This window comes from Mus musculus, chromosome 10 (genome assembly GCF_000001635.26).
Source record: "Mus musculus strain C57BL/6J chromosome 10, GRCm38.p6 C57BL/6J".
Lineage (NCBI taxonomy): Eukaryota > Metazoa > Chordata > Mammalia > Rodentia > Muridae > Mus > Mus musculus.
The window spans coordinates 84,702,739-84,722,156 of NC_000076.6; the positions used below are offsets into that span (position 1 = coordinate 84,702,739).

At 46.3% G+C, this 19,418-nt stretch overlaps 1 protein-coding gene across 2 annotated transcripts in view; it reads left to right on the forward strand.

Moving 5' to 3' along the window:
• The window catches only part of Polr3b (polymerase (RNA) III (DNA directed) polypeptide B), a 104,887-nt gene that overhangs the window by 80,447 nt on the left and 5,022 nt on the right, over positions 1-19,418 (forward strand). For both annotated transcript variants that reach the window (XR_380439.4, NM_027423.2), the window contains exons 24-27: positions 10,891-10,994; positions 11,507-11,673; positions 15,672-15,785; positions 17,606-17,779. Coding sequence is in view for 1 of the 2 variants with exons in the window: in NM_027423.2 (NP_081699.1) it covers positions 10,891-10,994; positions 11,507-11,673; positions 15,672-15,785; positions 17,606-17,779 (559 nt within the window). In the remaining variant the exon portion in view is untranslated. The remainder of the gene's footprint in view (positions 1-10,890; positions 10,995-11,506; positions 11,674-15,671; positions 15,786-17,605; positions 17,780-19,418) is intronic.

A 19,418-nucleotide genomic window follows, 5' to 3' on the forward strand; every position in this document is an offset into this window, starting at 1 on the left:
CAGAGATCCACCTGACTCTGTCTCCTGATGCTGGGAGTAAAGGTACTAAATACAACTGCCAGCCTCTTTTCCTCATACAATAGTTGTTCTTTAAATTATTGAGAAAGGATCATGAAAAATAAATCTTTTTTGGGGGGGTGGGGGGGTGGTGAGACAGGGTTTCTCTGTGTAGCCTTGGCTGTCCTGGAACTCACTCTGTAGACCAGGTTGGCCTCAAACTCAGAAATCCGCCTGCCTCTGCCTCCCAAGTGCTGGGATTATGAGGTCACATATGTATAAACATGTCCTAACTTCTGTCATCCTCTTTATTGGTCTGTGTGCCACTGGGGATATTCTAGCATGAAAATTGTTTCCCTGCAGATTTTGACTGCATTACTGTGTAGTAGATCTAGTGTTGCTGTTTCATGTAAACTGACATCACAGGATTCTGTGCTGTGTGTGTGTGTGTGTGTGTGTGTGTGTGTGTGTGTGTGTGTGCATGTTACATGTAGGTGCCACATGCGTGTGAGCACATGTGTGTAAGGGCTCACGGTTGGTATCTGGTATGATTCCTTACTCACATTCCACCTTTTTTCTTTTTTGTTTTTTTGAAACCGGTTTCTCAATGACCCTGAACTCACGGATTACGCTAGACTGAACCTTTAGGGACCTCTCTCTCTCTCTTAACCTCTTGGCTTCATCTGATCTGTGCTGCTGTGCCTAGAATAGTTAGTCTGGGTAACTTGTAAGTTACTACAGAGGCTTATTTCTTACAGCTCTAGAAGCTAGAAAACTCAAGGCCAAGGGTTTCCCATCTGATGAAGGCTTGTTTAATTATATCGTGTCTTGGTAGACAATGAAAGGGTAAAAGATTAGTACCCTGGAGGGGGCGGGGGGAGAACGCACAAGCATAAGATGCTGTCTGCAGCCTCAGAAGTTTCTGTGTTCAGCGCTAATCTGTTCATGAGATGGCACCTATAGGCCCTAAGCACCTCCCAGCAGTCCCCCCACGCACATGTATGTTTAGGGAAATAAATCCAAACCACAGGATGTCTATGACCTGAGCAAGCAATCTGCTCTTTAGTAAACTGGGCAAGAATGGGACAGGAATCATGTTCTGGAGTTAGGCAAGGGCACCTCATAAGAGTTTGAGGCTCTGGTTTGCAATATCTGTTAGACTCTTTAGTAAAGGTTGCAAGTGGTTATGAGACTGGAGCCAACAAGGGAGTGGCGCTAGGCATAGAATTTGGGAACATGAGTGCTGTTTGTCCCTTTCAGTGAGGCAATTTTGGTGTGCTGATAATTTACTAACATTTTATGTATAGTCTATCCCTTTATCTGTACAGCTCTAGTCAGTGCTGAGATTCTTCCCACACAAAATAAAGCATTTGAACCTCAGAGAGGATGCTTGTCTGGTACAGCTTAGTGCTGGCAGAACTAGATTTGATTCCAGAATTTTCTGAGTGTGTTAAACTGTGTGGAGGTGGCTCCTTTTTATTCTGATACCCCATTGTCATCACCTCTGCAATTGCCACCATCCTAGAAGTTTCTCCATAGAAAAGATGCAGCCTTCTTGAGAGGCCGTCTCTTCAAAATTCTCAGTTTTCCTAGATAAATCCGTTGTTATCTTCCATGAAAGTGAAACGAATGCTACCAAACCTGAATGGGTCCTGAACTGCCCAGAAGGCTCACTCCCCAACTCTACTTCCTGATGCGCCTTCTCTACTGAAATTAACTCACTATAAAAGTACCCCCTCTTCCTTCTTTAACTGATCTGCTAAGGCCTTAGTGCTTGATTAATTAAAATTCAGTCTCACGAAAAAAACAGTAAAATTCATAGCCTTCAATTCTGACCATTCTCCTGATTGCCTGGCCAGATGTGATCTCTAAAGACAGAAGACAGAATGTGAGGACTGTAAGGGACAGTGATTACAGTAGTCGCACAACTTAGCTGACAGAGCCTAGAGAGGAACTGGGTTCCACCTAGGAGAGTTAGATATTGCCAAGTAAAATGAGAATACATTGGAGACTGAGGTCCATAGCACAGCTGTGTGCTTAGTAATCATTGCAAAATGTGCTGATAAAAGTCTCAAGAGTTTGTGGGGTTCTGGGGTGCATGTGTCACAGCATCATTCCTGGTGTGACTGGTTTGTTGTGGTGCAGACACATTCCAAGGTAAGAACAGTAGTTACTGGAGATTAGTTTCCAGTCTTTTGAAATGTAGACTTGTTTAAATAATACAGCAGTGCCCACAAGTTGACCTGTAAGTCTTCTCTGCGGGTTATTTTGATGTAACATGTGTGTACGCTCTGCCTTTAAAGCATGGGCTTAAGCTCCTAGTGTTCGGGGAGTCGTATGTTCCTAGGACAGCCTGGCTGGTTTGTTATCTGCTTTTGGTTTGGGTTTTTTTTTTTTTTTTTTTTGGTGTTTGTTTGTTTGTTTGTGTTTAAGCTGTTGTTAGGGATTCATTTAGTACATGTACGATACACAGATTAGATTACATTTCTACACTAATAACTCTTAAAATAGCCTCTCCAGCAGTTGGCAGCAAGTTGGAGATTTTAGTTTCATAGATCATCGGTGTTGGTCTCTGCTCAATCAAAGTCACTTCAAGGTAACAGGATAATAAGTAGCTAAATGAAGCCACTGGGGACAGGAAGTTGACCTTGGTAGCTCTGTGTTGTGCATGATCAAAGAGCTGATAAAGATGAAAGAGGATGGAATGGGTGGGTAAGGTAGAACAAGAGATTCGCCAGGGTGTGTACCCAGCGTAATGAGCCAAGACCACGATTGGCCAGAGAAGGGTTTTCTCAGTCCCTGCAACATTCCCCTCTCAACCCTCCGCAACTGAGGTGAAGCCAGGTGTGGAGCCACAAGCCTTTAATCCCAGCGCGTGCCAGGCAGAGACAAGATGATCTCTGTGATTTCAAGGCCGATATGGTCTACAGAGCAAGTTCCAGGACAGCCTGATCTACATAGTGAAACCCTGTCTCAAACAAACAAAATAAAAACACAAAAAATAAAACTTCAACAATACCAAAAAGCAGGACTAAACTGACAGAGCCAGTGTAGCAGAAGGGAAAAGTCTTGGATGAAGACCAGGAGACCAACACACTCTCAACCCCTGCTGCGGCATTCTGCAGTAAAGAACCTCTAGTCTATTCCCTATGACAGTCAGAATCTTCACACAGGCTTGTTCTGGGTCTTTGCCTGATCCTTTATGAATGCCATCAGTGAGCTTACAGCCCAAAGAACTCTTGATGAAGACTATCTGGGGAGAGCAGGGTTGCTCAGTGAGGGCCTCCTCTACAGCCAAGGGCCAGCATAACCTGTGTGCTTTCAGAGGAGGCAAGGTCTGCATTGGTTTTGAGTTCTTTGAGGAGTTATGATCTTTTTCCATGTTTCAGGGTTTCACTGGGAGTAAGGCTGTGCCTCCCTGTTCAAATGTGATGCCCTTCCAAAGGGGTCAGTAGAGTAGAGGCGTGGGCCTGCAAAGCTGTGTGCTTTCATATCCTGCCATTATCAGCTTGGTTGGTAAAGATACGACGAGATGGTCACAGCATCTCCTTGGACCTCCTTGCTCCTTGGAGCATGCTGAAGCTAGACTTCTTTCCTGCAACAGAAACAAGTGCCTTAGGCTCTTGGGCTCTTTATAAGTTTTACACAGACAAATCTCAAGCACTCTTTTAGTTGGTGCCAAATAATATTTTCATATTGAGACTTTTCCCTCTGATAATGCCTTTATTAGGTTTCATTCTTAGTCTTTTTTAATTCTGTAGGGAAAGATTACATTAGTCTAAGGAGTTAAGTTTCTTCTCAGTGTCCGGGCAAAGCGAATTATTATATTTCTGGATATCCTCTTTCTGTTGCTGCCATTCACAATGAGCAAGGAAAGAGTAGACCCCTTTGATGTGGAGAGGGGAAAAGCAATATATCACTCTCCTGAAAGAGCGTTTCTCAGTCTCTCGTGTGAAAAAGGATTAGCACCTCCAACAAAGGTCCCGCAGATCACAGAACGCAGCAATGCCAGGCAGTGTTTCTAAGGAAAAACTGTATTTGAGCAAGAGTGTTTGCCCTGGCAAACAGAAGCTTTTTAATAACTGCAAATCTGAGATAATGACATCCATTCCTCAGTGCCCCTCCTTCCTCTGAGACCAGACAGCCACTTAGAACGCTCGGAAGTCAACTTTGTTTTGAAGTAAAAGCTTGGGCGTATCAAAATACAGTTTTCACTTAGCGGTTCAGCTTATTTATTTATTCCTGGCTTAGAGAGGATAGTGTATTTATGGACAAAATTTTCTAGAATAGTTATCTTTGACTCTTGCTCAAAGCAAGTCCCATTAAAAGACTGCTTGCCTCTAAATATTATTCAGTAATCTGCTAAGTTAATTTATTAATATTTTGATGAAGTATATCTTAAAAGAAGTTTAGGCTCTTATGTAGTGCCACAGAGAGGCTGTGAGAGTTAACACAACATTTATTCATGTGTGCCAGAAAACCTGAGAGCAAAGTCTGTCCCATTAAACAAGTAAAAACCAGTCTTCCCAGAATTCCATTCATTGTGGTTTTTCTGTAGTGCTTTCTAAACTGGGTGAGCGAGAAGAGCTCAGCCTGGAGTAACAATGACATGGCTGGCATCTTGTCCTCACACAGCTCTTCAGGGTGTTAAAATCCACTGCCAGGCCACCTTCAAACACACTGGAGGCCTTTGGCTCTGCAGCCGCCTGATCCTGCTTGAATGTCTAAGTGGGAGGGTAGAGGGGGTGGTTGACTGAGTGAGGTACTAAAGATAAGGTGCGTTTGTCCAACAGCCCTAAAGCCAGAGTCCAAACAAGTTCACTTACTAATGCTAGAAGTCCGGATTCCACCCACATAGACACCTCGTTAGACACCTCGTTAGTTGTAAGAAGACTTTACTTAATTTGTTTTCTAAGAACAAGTTTTAGCTCCTCTGTGGCTCACTGTAGCCTTCTGCCCTTTCAGTAAACACCCAGGCTAAAGCTTTGAAATTAGGGTATTTAGTGTTTTATGGCCTAGAATAAAAATCTCCTGTTCTGTTTCCAAATAGTGTAGGCTCAACACATTTCATTAAGTTCTTGACACATTTAGCCATGTGTATTTTGTAAAGTTCCTATGGTTATTGTTTTTACAATAGCTGCTTCCAGAAGCACTGTAAGGGTTTCAATTAATCAGCCCTTTGTGTGCCACAGACTATGCAAATTTATCACATCAAACCATTCAGCTGCTCCTGGGAAAGCCGCGTAAAAACGCTATTGTCTTCCTGCACCTCCTCTCATTTAGAGTGATGTTTTAATAAGAAAGTTAATCAAGTTTTCTTATGCATTATTTATCTGTTAACATGTAAGGAAGAGCCGAGTTGCAGTTACATCAGCCGGGATGTGGCAAGCGATGCGCCAGATCTGGAGGTGATAGGACGCGGGTTTTTTTTTTTTTTTTTTTTTTTTTGTCTTCCCCGCTCTCTCCCCCAAGGGATGATTTAAGGTGGTGGTGAGGAAAAGAAAAGGTTAGTTGATAGCTGGGAGAAAGGGAAGAAAGGAGGCCACCTGTGGTAGCCTTCACATTTTGATTTAGAAATTTGCATCTCTTAGGCCCACCGACCCGAGTTTATTAGAAGTACTTATTGGGTGATTGGAACAGTCCAACTTGAGAACGTTCTGGCTGCTGCTTTAGCCCCCCCATGTAGTACCATATTCATCAGCACAAGCAGTTCCCACTAGACACTCATGCATGTTAGAAGACAGCTTCTTGATAATGTGAAACGGCCAGAACACACTAAGGGTGCAGGTTCCAACCTCCACAGCCAGTCTGGGCAGCTGCTCCTGACTGGCCAGTCATTAAGTTGATCTCCTCTAGAGTACGTCCTGCTGAGAGCAATTAGGTTCCTTATATAATAATAATCCCTTGCATTTAGATTTTTGTCTAAGGACCATAAAGTTGCTCTCAGATATTAGCCCATTGGTTCTTCTAACACAATTAATTGCCTGATGGAGCACCTGATGGAGGTAAAAAGACTAAGCTCCTAAGGCTTTATCACTTTTCTTCCTTTCTAGTCAAACACTGACGGCCTGAATAGTATCTGTTAAACAGAAGAGCATCAGATTAAATTAAGGTCACCTGGTTCTTTGTTATCTTCCCTCCACTGGAGTGTGATCCAAGGAGAGATGAACTCTACAGATACCATCTCGTCATGTTCATAAGCCTCATGAACATGGCACAAGTCGTGTTTGTTCCTTCACAGTCCAGACCACAGACTCCAGACTCCTGGTGCCATGCAACTGTAGGGAAAAGGCTCCCTTCCTACAGTGCAACTGTAGGGAAAAGGCTCCCTTCCTGCTGTAACTGTGGGAAAAAGGATGACTTTCTCTGTCCTCCCAAGCAGTGTGAGTACATGGCCTCCTGATGGTAAAGTATCTCCCTACGCGAACCCCAGTGAGTTGGTTAGGCTGTAGTCAGTGTGATGTGTTAGGCTCTAGCAGCCTCCCTGTGATGTGTCCTACATGGCATTCAGCTGCAGGGAGTGCAGTTATGCTTCCAGCATTTGCTCGGATTGATCTATGTCAGCTGCATCTCCTGCCTAGAGTTGTGTCCTCACCTCCTTAGAGTGTTTGTCACACAGTGCATCTGAGTGCTGTGTGACAACCAATAGAAAACTGCATACTAGTCAGCCCTTTCTGGGGGTGTCTCCTCAGAAATAGCTCTTGCATTAAATAGATCACTGCAGTTGTTTTTTTTTGTTGTTTGGTTGGTCTGGTTTGGTTTTGGTTTTTCGAGACAGGGTTTCTCTGTGTAGCCCTGGCTGTCCTGGAACTCACTCTGTAGACCAGGCTGGCCTCAAACTCAGAAATCCACCTGCCTCTGCCTCCTAAGTACTAGGGTTAAAGGCGTGCGCTACCACGACTGGCTGCAGTTGTCTTGATAAGGCTTTAGCATGGTAAATTTTTTTTCTCTTTTGGAGTGGTTTGTTTGTTTGTTTGTTTTTGAGACAGGGTCTTGCTGAGCAGCCCAGGCTGGCTTTGAATTCAGAATTCTCCTGCTGCTCCAATACTTGCATTACTGGCATGAGCTACAACACATTGATTTTTTTTTTTCTGATATGTTAACTTGTCTATTTAAAGTGTTCCAGCACACAGATCTAACCCATTAAAACTAATAGGTCAGTTACCATAATATTAGTTATTAGAAGTGCATTCTAAGAAAATGAAGTGATTCATAATTCCAGCTGTATTTTCTCTGGACAACCTGTACCTACATGATTTTTGGGTTGCTCTCTGAAGCCGTAGAAATAAAGACAGCAGCTTGGTAGTGGAACCTGCAGTACCTGGGTCCTCTGAGAGTTTCCCTGGACTCCATAAGTTCTCCTTCTCTGCCCTTGGAATTAGTGTCAGTGCTGATGGAGTGACACTCTCTTGGCAGGGCATCGTCTGCTCCTAACTTTCCCGGCTTCTATTTTTCTTCATGAATTTGTGTTTGCTAAGAGTCCTGTGATACAGTCTGTGGCCTAATTCCCAGTTGCCTCCAGTGAGTACATCAAAGTTCCTGAGCAAAATGTATTTGCATTTTGCTACCAGGAGGCTGTGCTATAAACAATGGAGTTGAGACATCAGCACCGGCCAGGGGATGAAATTTTATTTTACAATCTGAAGTGCTGTGTAAGCATTTAAGGTATGAATCGGTAATCATTTCCCAACAGCTCCCATTAGCCATGCTTTCTTTGCAGCCCATCCGCTTTCCTGGGATGCAGGGTGGGAGTTAACTCTCTGGAGCACACTGCGTGGCATTTGCATTTAAGCCAGCATTCAAGGGAGGGCACCACAACTTTCTAAAGTTCTTAGTGCCAGAATGGACCTTATGCCTCTGCTCTTTGATGAAACACAGTTTTAATTTTTCATTGCAAGAAAAGAGAAGAAACCTTCCCAATGTTGTGAAGATTACATATTTCTAAACCAGAGAAATGTAAAAGAAAAAAAAATATATATGGGGGAAAAGTGGGTTTCAAAGGTCAGGAACGTTCTTTACCCCTGATGGATTCAATAAAATGCAGACTTTAAAAATCATCTGTCTAATTTGAGATTCAAGATCATCAAATTCTGTCTAAATATTTTGTTTTAACTTCTAAGCTCATTATGGCCCCTTTGTGTTAACTTGTATTAAACTCTGTCAGCTATGACTGGTCTCATAAGCACAGTCAGTGGGGCAGAATAAGTTAATTATTTACTTGTGTCACTAGTGCTCTTCATTTAATGAAATGCACAGCTGTGTTGGATCTGCAGTTGGATGTGTAGCTCCCATTGTTCAGCAAGTCAGCAGAGGGGAGAAGCCGTGGTGATGGAGAGTCCTCGCCTCTCTCTGCTGCTCTGGCTTTCTGTGTCGATTTCATGGGTCTTTTATCACTCGCTTTCTCACAAAACAAACAACACAGGGCTGTCTGCTATGGGAACCATCTTGGCATATAAAAGGGGTTTCAGAGGCTCAAGTAATTTTAAGTTAGCGAAGATTTAATTTTTGGCTTACAGGTGCCCCTGGTTCAAATATAACCAAAGCAATTCTATTATAAGACGGAATGGAAAAAAAAAAGCTCCTTGTGTATGTTTTTGTCAGCAAATGTCAGAAAAAGGCAGAAGAGAAAACAAAACAAAACAAAAAAAAAAAAAAAAAAAAAAAAAACTTCCCAAAAGGAAGCTGTGCTGTGAAGAGTAATCGGGCCCAGAGGAAAATGACTAGATTCTGACTGTAGGAATGAGCATGTATGTCATCTTAATAGCCTGGTGAGGTTAAATCAGCTCAATTAAACACGTCAACTAAAACCAGGCTACCAAGTCTTCCGTCTTCCTGCCATCCCTAAGTCCCAGCCTGCCTGAACCAGTTCCCACCTTCTCCTGGTGGTGTGGAGGGTGGACCGCAGCCTCTCCCAGGCTGACACCAGCATCCCTGTGGGTCCTGCCTGAGAGGCGCTGCCTTTTCTCTTTGGTTTTGTGTTTAAGGGCTATCGGAACCCTGACTCTCACCAGCCTTCCCAGGCTCTACCCCGTCCTTGTGGAGATGCCGAGTCCAACATGTTGTTCTTTGCTGTACAGTAGTGGCCTCAGGGTACCTAGATTTCTGATTTGCTCTCTTTCAAAGTAGGCTTCAGTGACTTCCGGCCTCTGTCAGATCCTTTCAGTATGGATAAGATGTGGCTTTAGAGGGAAGGGACACGTCACACAAGACAATGGCACACAGCTAGATTTGAGCTACAGCGTAGCAAGTGAGTTTCTGTTATTTATACAGGAAAGCATGAATACCCATGGTATGATTAAAAAAAAAAAAACCTTTTCAACCAAAATAAATATCAAAGAAACTGTACGTCTGCTCTGGAATCCAGCTCTACACGCCCTAGCTGCAGTCTTGTTGGCAGCCACTAGAAAGCAGAGTGTTAGCACAGTGTAAAGAAGCAGGCAGGCTTGTTTCCTCTGTTTAGCTCTTCATGATATGCACATCAAAAAGGTTCCATTTTAAGACGTTTGGGGGTCCTGGGGATGCTTGCTTATCATATCTTAAGTTTTAACTCCAACACGGCAATAGTAACAACTTAGTATTTTTTTTAAAGTGGCTTTAGTTATATAGAAGACAAACAGGAATGAAAAACTTGGGTTTTTTTTAGTAGGTCCTGAAATGGGTTCGTTCACACCCAGGGGAGAGGCGTTTTCTTTTATTGCTGTTTCTGCTGTTACACTACAGTGAAAGAGCATCAGTCTCTTTCCTCTGAGCAGTCCTGTGCAAGCCTTCCAGCTCTTAGATACATTGTAACAAATTCTGTCCCACTCATCTTCCCAGGAAAAACAAATCAGAAGAATTAACAGCTGTGTAGCAGCAAAATCTCTGCAAGCTTAGAACACTGTTCCGGCCTGCTCAGGTCTGCTACCCTAAGAGAATGCGGGTGGAGTGCTGAGCTGGAAGGCCCTCTGCTCCCATTCCATTCTTAGAATTCCGTGTCTAATTCTGGCCTTTTGCTCTAAGAATGAATTGGCTCTTACTTTTCTTGTTGGTCTTTACAAGTTCAATCAAAGATCACTTTTCTAATGTGCTGTAAGCTCTAAGAATTAAAATTCCTCCGAGCAGGTTAAGCTCAGCCAAGGAAGCCCTGGCAGGTGGCCACCCCTGCAGCCAGTGTGTGCACCTGCTAGCGTTTCAGCCACGCCCAGGCTTCCTTTCCTTTGCTTTTTTAATGATTTCTTTTTATTTTTAATGTATATACATTGGTGTTTTGCCTGCATGTGTGGGTGTTGGATTCCCCTGGAACAGGAGTTACAGACAGTTGTGAGCTGCCGTGTGAGTGCCAGGAACCGAACTCAGGTCCTTTGGAAGAGCAGCCAGTGTTGTTAACCACTGAACTCTCTCTCCAGCCCCACACACAGATTTGTTGTCACAGGTTTTTAAAGCCACATTTTACATATTTAGTCGAATTCAATCATTCTTTGTTTGGTGGTCAGAGAATTTGCATTCCTGTGGTTTGGGCACAAAACCCAGCAGACCACAGCCTAGCCGACAAGGAGCAGAAACCGGGGATTGAAAAGCTTCCCGAATGAGAGCCCGCCTGAGACTGCCCTTTGGTCTTCGTGGTGCTCGGAGAAGGTGGTGCTCGGAGAAGGTGGGCAGGCAGCCTGACAGCACCATTGTGTGGCATGCCAGCATGCCAGTTCACAGCCTACAATGCTTTTCTGCAAGGAGAGTCATTTTTGAACTGTTTGGCTAGCGGGGTTGTTGGAAATTGCTTTTGTTGCTCTTGATGGAGACCGTGGGGAGGGTTTTAGAACAGTGGGAGTAGAGATAGCAGCAGGGAGATCCCAATTAAGTACTGTATTCTTCCCCCTGTCCATTTGCTTTACATGCCATAAATCTCCTCTCCCCCAGGTGTCTGTGGCCTGATCGTCCCCCAGGAAGACATGCCGTTCTGTGATTCTGGCATCTGTCCCGACATCATAATGAACCCACACGGCTTCCCATCAAGAATGACGGTCAGTTACCTTTGGGCTTTTCAGGGGTGCTGCTCTGAAGGAAAGAAGCGGGCAGTTAGTTTAGTTACAGTGAGTGGCACCCTGTCGGATAAACGGACTCCTTGTCCCTGTCACTCACTCTCCTCTGCAGCGAATGACAAGTGGTTTTGCACTTAGTTCATGTGAGTGGCAGTTGTGGCCCTCAGCACAGAGTCCTGTGTGCTGAGCCTGCTCCATGTCTCTTTCAGCAGTCACTTCCTGTAATCTGCAATCGTATCGCTGGCCATGTGGCCTTGGCCATGGTGCTTAGCTCTCTACTCGAGTTTCAATATCTGAAAACTAGGGAACTCAGTCAGGGAAGTTAGTCACGTGGGCCAGGGCTCTTCAGCATGATACCTGCTAATGCTGGTGTTGGCAATGATTCACTTTTGGTGGTTGTGGTCGAAGCCACTTTTTTGGAACATAAGCCAAAAGGCCGAGAGAACTGACAGCCCGGGCGGGCACTCACCTGGTTTGTTCCCATCCCATCTCAGGTTGGAAAGTTAATTGAGCTGCTGGCTGGCAAGGCAGGCGTGTTAGACGGCAGGTTCCACTACGGCACTGCCTTTGGAGGGAGTAAAGTGAAGGATGTGTGTGAAGATCTCGTTCGCCATGGTTACAACTACCTGGGGAAGGACTACGTCACCTCAGGCATCACAGGGTGAGTGTGCTGTTAAGCACTAGAGATCGGAGGCGAGGGCCCCAAGAAGGAGTACTCTAAGATATAAAGTTCCAAGACTGCCTTCATTGGAAGGAAGGAATGCTCAGTGCTTTAGGAAGTGTGATCCTGTCTTGGACAGGCCACATTTAGGAAGCCAGTTGGCTACTGAGGACCCCCAGTTGTGTCGGTAAGGCTGTCGTTTTAACAAGCTCGGGTTTCTATGTTGCTTTTGTGGCGTACATTAACTGCATCTGAGGCAGTGCTGCCCAGACTGCTAGCTTTGCGCCGAGCCCCAGCACTGAGTGCTTTGTCTCGTAGCCTGGAGCCCAGTGTTCACACCTAATGTGTGTGTGCTAGGCATTGACAGGATCACAGTGCAGAAAACCACAGAGCTGGCCATTTCGATTTGTTATTAGACATGGAGCAGTAGCAAAAACAAGGTAATTTCCAGCAGGCCCGCAGTGACTGCTTGCCAAGCAGGTGGTTGTCTGGTTTGGTTTGGCTTTGAGGTTTTTGTTTTTGTTCTGTGTTGCTGGGGACTGACTCCAGTGCTTCATGCATGCTTAGAAAGCACGCCATGACTGAGCCTCACCCTCTGCCCGCTGATCACCCAATTAAACTCCGACCTAGTGCTGCCTGTCCCTGCCCTGCTCCTCTCCACAGCCGCCGTCCCTCGGACGTGTGCCCTGATACTGCTGTCTGTCTCCCAGCTGAGACACAGCCTCTGGGAGAGCAGGCTGCTGTGCTGGTTCCACTGCTTGGGCTCCAGAACCTAGCACAGCGCCTCCCAGCACGGGTGCTTCAGCAGTGCCTGATGGGTAAATCCGAGAACTAGCTCTCAGCACATGAAGACAAGGGCAAGGAGAGAGTGCAGAAGGCATGGAGGAACAGAAGCTGTCATTTAGAGTATTGTACAGAGGAAAGTACACTTACTGAGTAAATCCCAAAAACTGGTAGGAGCCACCCAACTGTTATTCCATAAGGAGGTAGCTCTGCAGCCTAAGGGTGAGGTTGGATAAGATAAAGTGAAGGGTCTAGCTGTCATCTTAGACAGACACAAGTCCATACAATTATTGTGAACGATGAGATCTTGAAACTCAGCTCACATGGCACATATGATCAAATCGGCTGCTTGCATACCCTGTGGCACATAAAGTACCCAGGGGGCAGAGACAGAGCTTAGCAGTTAAAACACTGGCTGCTGCTCCACAGGATCCGAGTTTGGGATCCAACACCTTCTGACCTCCAGGGGCTTCTAAATTGATGTACATGTGCCCATGTAAGTACATACACACACACACTCAAACACACGAAAGCACACAGAGAGTAAGAGAGTGGGTGGATGGGTGGCTGAGTGAGTGAACCTTTGTACTAAGACCTCAGAGTCACGTTGCTTAAGCTGTGAGCCACCGAAGCACAGGTGCAGGTCGGCAAGGGCATGGGCAAGGATACGGTGCTTAACTGTGGTACTACAAAGAAATGCTCCAGGAGGGAGAGACCCGCCAGGAACCCATTTCTGCTGAAAATATGCATCCAGTGCTTTGTACAGTAACTGCCCAGATGGCAGTAATACGGATTTCTGTAAGTAAATCATTGTTGGGATGTTTAAAAAAGCAAAACTCATTTTATGAAAACTCAAATGATTTCCTCCATTTAAGTATGGTGCAGTCAAATAGTTAGTGTTCTGTCTCAAAGACACACAGTCCTCGCTGATCCTGCGGCTTCACTCCTACTCAGAAATGATATTGTCCAGAGAGTGTGCACAGCCATAGGACCCACTCAGTGCAGCTTCCTAAACATAAGTGCGCTGAAAGATTAGGCTGGGCTGCGTGCCCTGGGCTGTGCACAGCTGTGAGGACAGCGGAGGGCTACACTGCTTCCCTTGGCACCCACATGGGCTGCATGCTGTGTGCTGTGGACAGCTGTGTGGTCAGCTGTGTAGACAACCATGTGGACAGCTATGGCCACACCGCTCCCTTGGGGCCCATGTGGGTGTTCACCCCTTTGCATTCACCACGCCAAGGCTTGAGCAGCACTGCTGAGCCTGTCCAGATTTCAGTGCATTTGTGTCCCTCTGCCCGCCTTCACTCATGGTCCTGATTGTAGCTAGCAGAAATTGCATGTGGCTTTACTCTGTTGACGGTGGAACAGCAGAGGTCCGTGACTTCTACCGTGAGTTACCATCCCTGAGGACCTCAGTCATGCATTAGGACTGGAAAGACCCTTTGATACACCTTGATTCACAGTCAAGAAAACTGAATTGGGGAGGTCGTGCAGTATCCATGACAGACTGGGACAAGTCTCTCAAGGCCCTTGCCACCATGTCCTGGGGTGCCTGTGATGAAATGCACAGAGTGACTCAGGAATTGCAGTAGACTTCCCTCCTGCACTGGCACATTGGCGCTGGGACGGGCAGGCTGGGCCATTGCCGGCAGCGGCCTCTCTGCACATAGTGGCTTCCTCAGCTCTTCCTACTTGGCCCGTGCTTTGCTCAAAGTGAACCTGTTTTTCAGATAGGCCACTGTGGCAGCAGAGAGAGCACTGGATCTGAGGCTGGTCACACCACTCACTGGCTCTTACCTAACCTTTCGGGCTCACTGGGCCTGTCTCTACATCATCAAAAGTGGAGGCTCCATGTACCTGGATTCAACAGCGCTGGCGAGTACTTCCCTTTAAGGAAGGATACTTGGAGAAAATGAAAAGATTTTTGAGGGTGTCCATTCCTTGGCTGTTTGCTTCAGACGGGACTTTTTTTTTTTTTTTTGTCCTAACACTTATACACTCATTTTTGAGATTCTTGCTATATTTATTCTTTAGTGGAATAAGTAGTGTAACAAACATTTATTGAGCACTAGTTGTATGCCAAGCAAGATCATAGATGCTGGAACCACTGTGGCAAAGGAGACAGAAGAACTGGCTTCTCACAGGAAGACGGACAGTAAGCCAAGAGACAGTGGTTATACACAGGTGCTGGAGCACTACAGGATGGAGTGAGGGAAGGGAGGTGGAGCACTACAGGATGGAGTGAGGGGAGGGAGGTGGAGCACTACAGGATGGAGTGAGGGAAGGGAGGCGGAGCACTACAGGATGGAGTGAGGGAAGGGAGGCGGAGCACTACAGGATGGAGTGAGGGAAGGGAGGTGGAGCACTACAGGATGGAGTGAGGGAAGGGAGGTGGAGCACTACAGGATGGCGTGAGGGAAGGGAGGTGGAGCACTACAGGATGGAGTGAGGGAAGGGAGATGGAGCACTACAGGATGGAGTGAGGGAAGGGAGGTGGAACACTACAGGATGGAGTGAGGGAAGGGTGGTGGAGAGGAAGGGGGAGGGTTCCTTAGAAAGGTGCCCAACTGTAATCCTAGCACGTAGAAGGCGGAGACCAAAAGACTGTGAGTGTGACACCAGCCTAGACTGTATGGAAGTTCCAGGCCAGGTTAAGCTATGTGGTCAAGGAATGCACTGTTGACAGGTCCATGCATACACCTGACAGAAGAGCATGTTGGCTCGGGTCAGTGGGGAGACGTCCTGAAGTAGAAGTTGTAGTGTGTTTGGTGTGATAGCCATGTACGATTTGGGCTACATCAAATATCAGAAGAAGCCATTGAGGATTTTATAGTCTGCTCTGATTCCCAGTTTGGGAGGAATCTCTCTGGATTGTTACGGTAGATCAGATTGTCTAGTGCTGAGAGTAAAGGCAGGATCAATCTGGAAATAACAAATTGAGCAAAGCCGTCGGCTGGTGATGCCGGTGGCTGTGAAGAGGGTCATCCTGCTGACAGAGTGTTTCTCTGAGAAGCATCATCTTCTCATACAGTGGTGTGCTTCTGTGGCTGTGGTCTCGCCTTCTTGCTGACTGCAGGCTGGAGGTTGTCTTCACACAGTTGGTCATAAATCTCTGAGAAGACAAGGAAAACCTCCAGGCGAGGACGCCTATTGAGGGCTGTCTGTCCAGCCATCCAAACGTTGTTGCTTAAATCCAGTGTTGGCTTTTCTTTCAGTGAGCCCTTAGAAGCATACATCTATTTTGGACCTGTGTATTATCAGAAACTGAAACACATGGTGCTGGATAAAATGCACGCCCGGGCCCGAGGACCACGAGCTGTCCTTACCAGGTATGAGAGCCCCGGGGCGGGGGGAGCAGGGGGGTTGGAGCTAATGCTGCTGCCGAAGCGTCAGTCACTTCTCTGTGGACATAAACTGTCCCAGCAGAGTCCCTGCTTCCCTTAAGATACCAATATTTGGGTGTGTTAAACAGTCTTGGTTACTTTCCGTTGTGGTGAATAAACAAAAGAAAAAGCACTGTGCCCAAAAGCAACTTGGGAGGAAAGAATTTAATCTTTCAACTCTCAGGTGACTCCATCACAGGGAGAAGCCAGGACAGGACTTAAAGCAGGAACTGAAGCAGAGGCCGTAGAGCTGCTTACTGACTTGCTCCTCCTGCTTTCTTATACCTCTAAGGCCACCTGCGTGGGGACAGCACCACCCACAGTGAGCAGTTCCTGCCCACACCACTCAGGAATTGATCTAGAAAATGTTTAACAAGCTTGCTGTCTTAGTCAGGGTTTCTATTCCTGCACAAACATGATGACCAAGAAGCAAGTTGCGGGAGGAAAGGGTTTATTCAGCTTACACTTCCACATTGCTGTTATCACCAAAGGATGTCAGGACTGGAACTCAAGCAGATCAGGAAGCAGAAACTGAGGCAGAGGCCATGGAGGGATGTGACTTATTGCCTTGCTTCCCCTGGCTTACTCAGCCTGCTCTCTTATAGAACCAAGACTACCAGCCCAGAGATGGCACCACCCACAAGGGGCCCTCCCCCCTTGATCACTAATTGAGAAAATGCCTTACAGCTGGATCTCATGGAGGCATTTCCTCAACTGAAGCTCCTTTCTCTGTGATAACTCCAGGCTGTGTCAAATTGACACAAAAACCAGCCAGTACACTTGCCTACAGGTGATCTTAGAAAGCGTTTTCTCAATTGAGGTTCCTTCCTCTCAGAAGACTCTAGCATATGTCAAGTTGGAAAACAACAACAACAAACAAACAAAAAAAAATCCCAGCTATAACAACAAGAGCAGCATTAACATTTCAGCATATGTCAGAGACACTGTGTTTGCTGTGTCGTGGGAAGCCAAGAAAGTAATTGCCTGTTTGCAATCTGCTATTTAGGAAGGAAGGTTATCTGGCTTATAGTTTACAGTCTGTCACCAAGGGAAGCCAGAGCAGGGACAGAAGCAGAGACCATGGAGAAATGCTTCGTACTGGCTTGCTCAGCTTCATTTCTTACACAGTTAAGACCCGTGTCGTCGTCATCGTCCCCCGCAACCCCCCCCCCACTCCCCGGCCACTCGAGTGCCCTGGAATGACACTGTCCACAGTAGGCTAGGTGCTCCCACATCAATCAACAATTTTTTTTAAAAAATGGCCCACAGACACGCCCATGGGCCAGTCTGATGGAGGCATGTCTTCCCTTGACACTCCCTATTCCCAGGTGTGGCTAGGTTCTCAACAAATTGACAAAAACTAACCGCACAGAGCCCTGAAGAGCTACTGGAGACCCAAGTTTCTTCCATAATCTGACTCTCTCTCTCCTCTGCTTCTAAGTAACAGAGTGCATCTCTAAAAATACTCAAAGGCCTTACTCTCTAATTTGAGGACTGTAGTAGCCTAATAGTGATGACCACGATGTGAGAGTAATGAATGCTAACACTAGTATTTGGGGGCGTATATAAACATGTCATATGATAGACTGTACAATTACGATTTTTTTCCACAGTGATAGCCACTAGTGTGCTCTTTTGAAGCAATTCAAAGTCACTGTCTGGTGTCTTGGCTGGCAGGAGAGCCTGGTCCAGAGCCATGCTTTGGGTCCGCACGTGATGCTACCTCCCTTTCTGGGCCTAATGTGGTCCTGTCATTTACTTCAAAGGCAGCCCACTGAAGGGCGGTCGCGCGATGGTGGCTTGCGACTTGGAGAAATGGAACGCGACTGTCTAATCGGCTATGGAGCGAGTATGCTTTTGCTGGAGAGACTAATGATCTCAAGTGATGCCTTTGAGGTTGACGTCTGCGGGCAGTGTGGACTCCTGGGATATTCTGGCTGGTAAGTGGACGCCACATGTCTCTTAGACCACATCCGTTGGCCTAGGTAATGGCTCAAGGACTGCTGTGGACCAGACTCAGCTGCTGTGCAGCCTTTGCCTGTGACCGCTTGGGTGCCACCACACTTGTGTGCCACCATGCTGTGTGCCACCACGCTTCCCATGAGAAGGCATTTGTGTATTGATTCTTTAATGCTGCATTTATACTGCTGTAGTTGAAGCTCTTAAATAGTACAGACTTTCAATGAAATAGTATCACAGGGGCCAGAGAGATGGCTCAGCACTTGTTGCTCTAAAAACCAAGCTCCTTAGAGAAAGTTGTATCAAGAGCCACTATTGATAATTTCAGACCCCAAAAGCCACATAGCCTCATATCTTACAGCAGCAAAGCTAGTACTAAGACCTAGTGTACTGTATGCTCCTTACCCATGGCAGATACATTTGACTGTACATTCTACGGTGCACAGACAATGTCTGTCTCACTTGCTCACCCAGCAGGCATTTAGTGTCTGCTCTGACAGATGCAGTTCTAAGTCCAGGAGTGCATAGTGCAGACGGCCTACCATCCCACTGAATGCCATCTTCCTGACCCACTTTCCACTTTACAGCTGATAGATGCTTAGTGAGAAATGTCAGTGCTGAGAGATCCCTTGCACCGTGGAATTGCCGGTATGCTCATGATGCAACTTACAAAGCTGCTTTAATTCCGACACTAAGTCCGGTGTCTAACGGCTGTCTTACTGGGTGGTGCTCCCTGGGTCCACTGTGTGCTGTATAGTTGCAGCACATCTCTTGTTTGTGGTCACTCTGCTCTGCCAAAGAACAAAACCTTCTGCTTAGGAAGAGTCAGGGTCTGGAGCCCTGCGGTCCCTGCTTAGCTGACAAAACTTGTGCGTCCCAGTTTCTCCTCACTGATCAGAGGCAAGGTCCCACAGCATCTAAGATAGACATCCCGGGGATGAAGAAGAGCCATGATACCTTCTGCCAGCCTCAGCGACCCTGCCCGGAATAGCTCTTCTCAGACGGAAGACCACCTGAGAGGAAGTGAGCATGGCTGGGCTTGGGGAACACATGGCCACCTTTTCCCCACAGACTCCCCCAGAGCCTCTTGTAGATAGTCCCAACCTTCTGCTGTTATAAACTACCACTTTTTGGTTAGATCAATTGAGTCAGGGATCGGCAGAGGGCTGGGCCTGAGAGATGGCTTAGAAAGTAAAGGCACACACAAGGCTGACAGCCTGAGCACATACATGCATACATACATGCATGCATACATACATACATACATACATACATAAGCAAACGAGCCTGGGTAGTAAATAAACTACATGGCTTGGTTTTGTTTTTTAAGAGCAAGGGGACTTCTTAGAGCACAGTGTATACTTGCCAGCTCAGCGCAAATCTTTTAGCAGATTATCTCTGATGCTGTGTGGATAAATGGATGAGTCCTGTATGAAGTTAATTTGGACACTAATGGAAGAGGTGGCCACATTCCGGTTCATTCTTTCCATAAGGTCACAGAGATGGTCACATTCTTATGAGAATAAGCTGAGCCCTTTCTTCTGTCAATGAGATGTGGGGATTCAGTCCTAGGATGCCCATTTGTCTTTTGAAATGCATATTGAGCATAGTGTGGGCTGG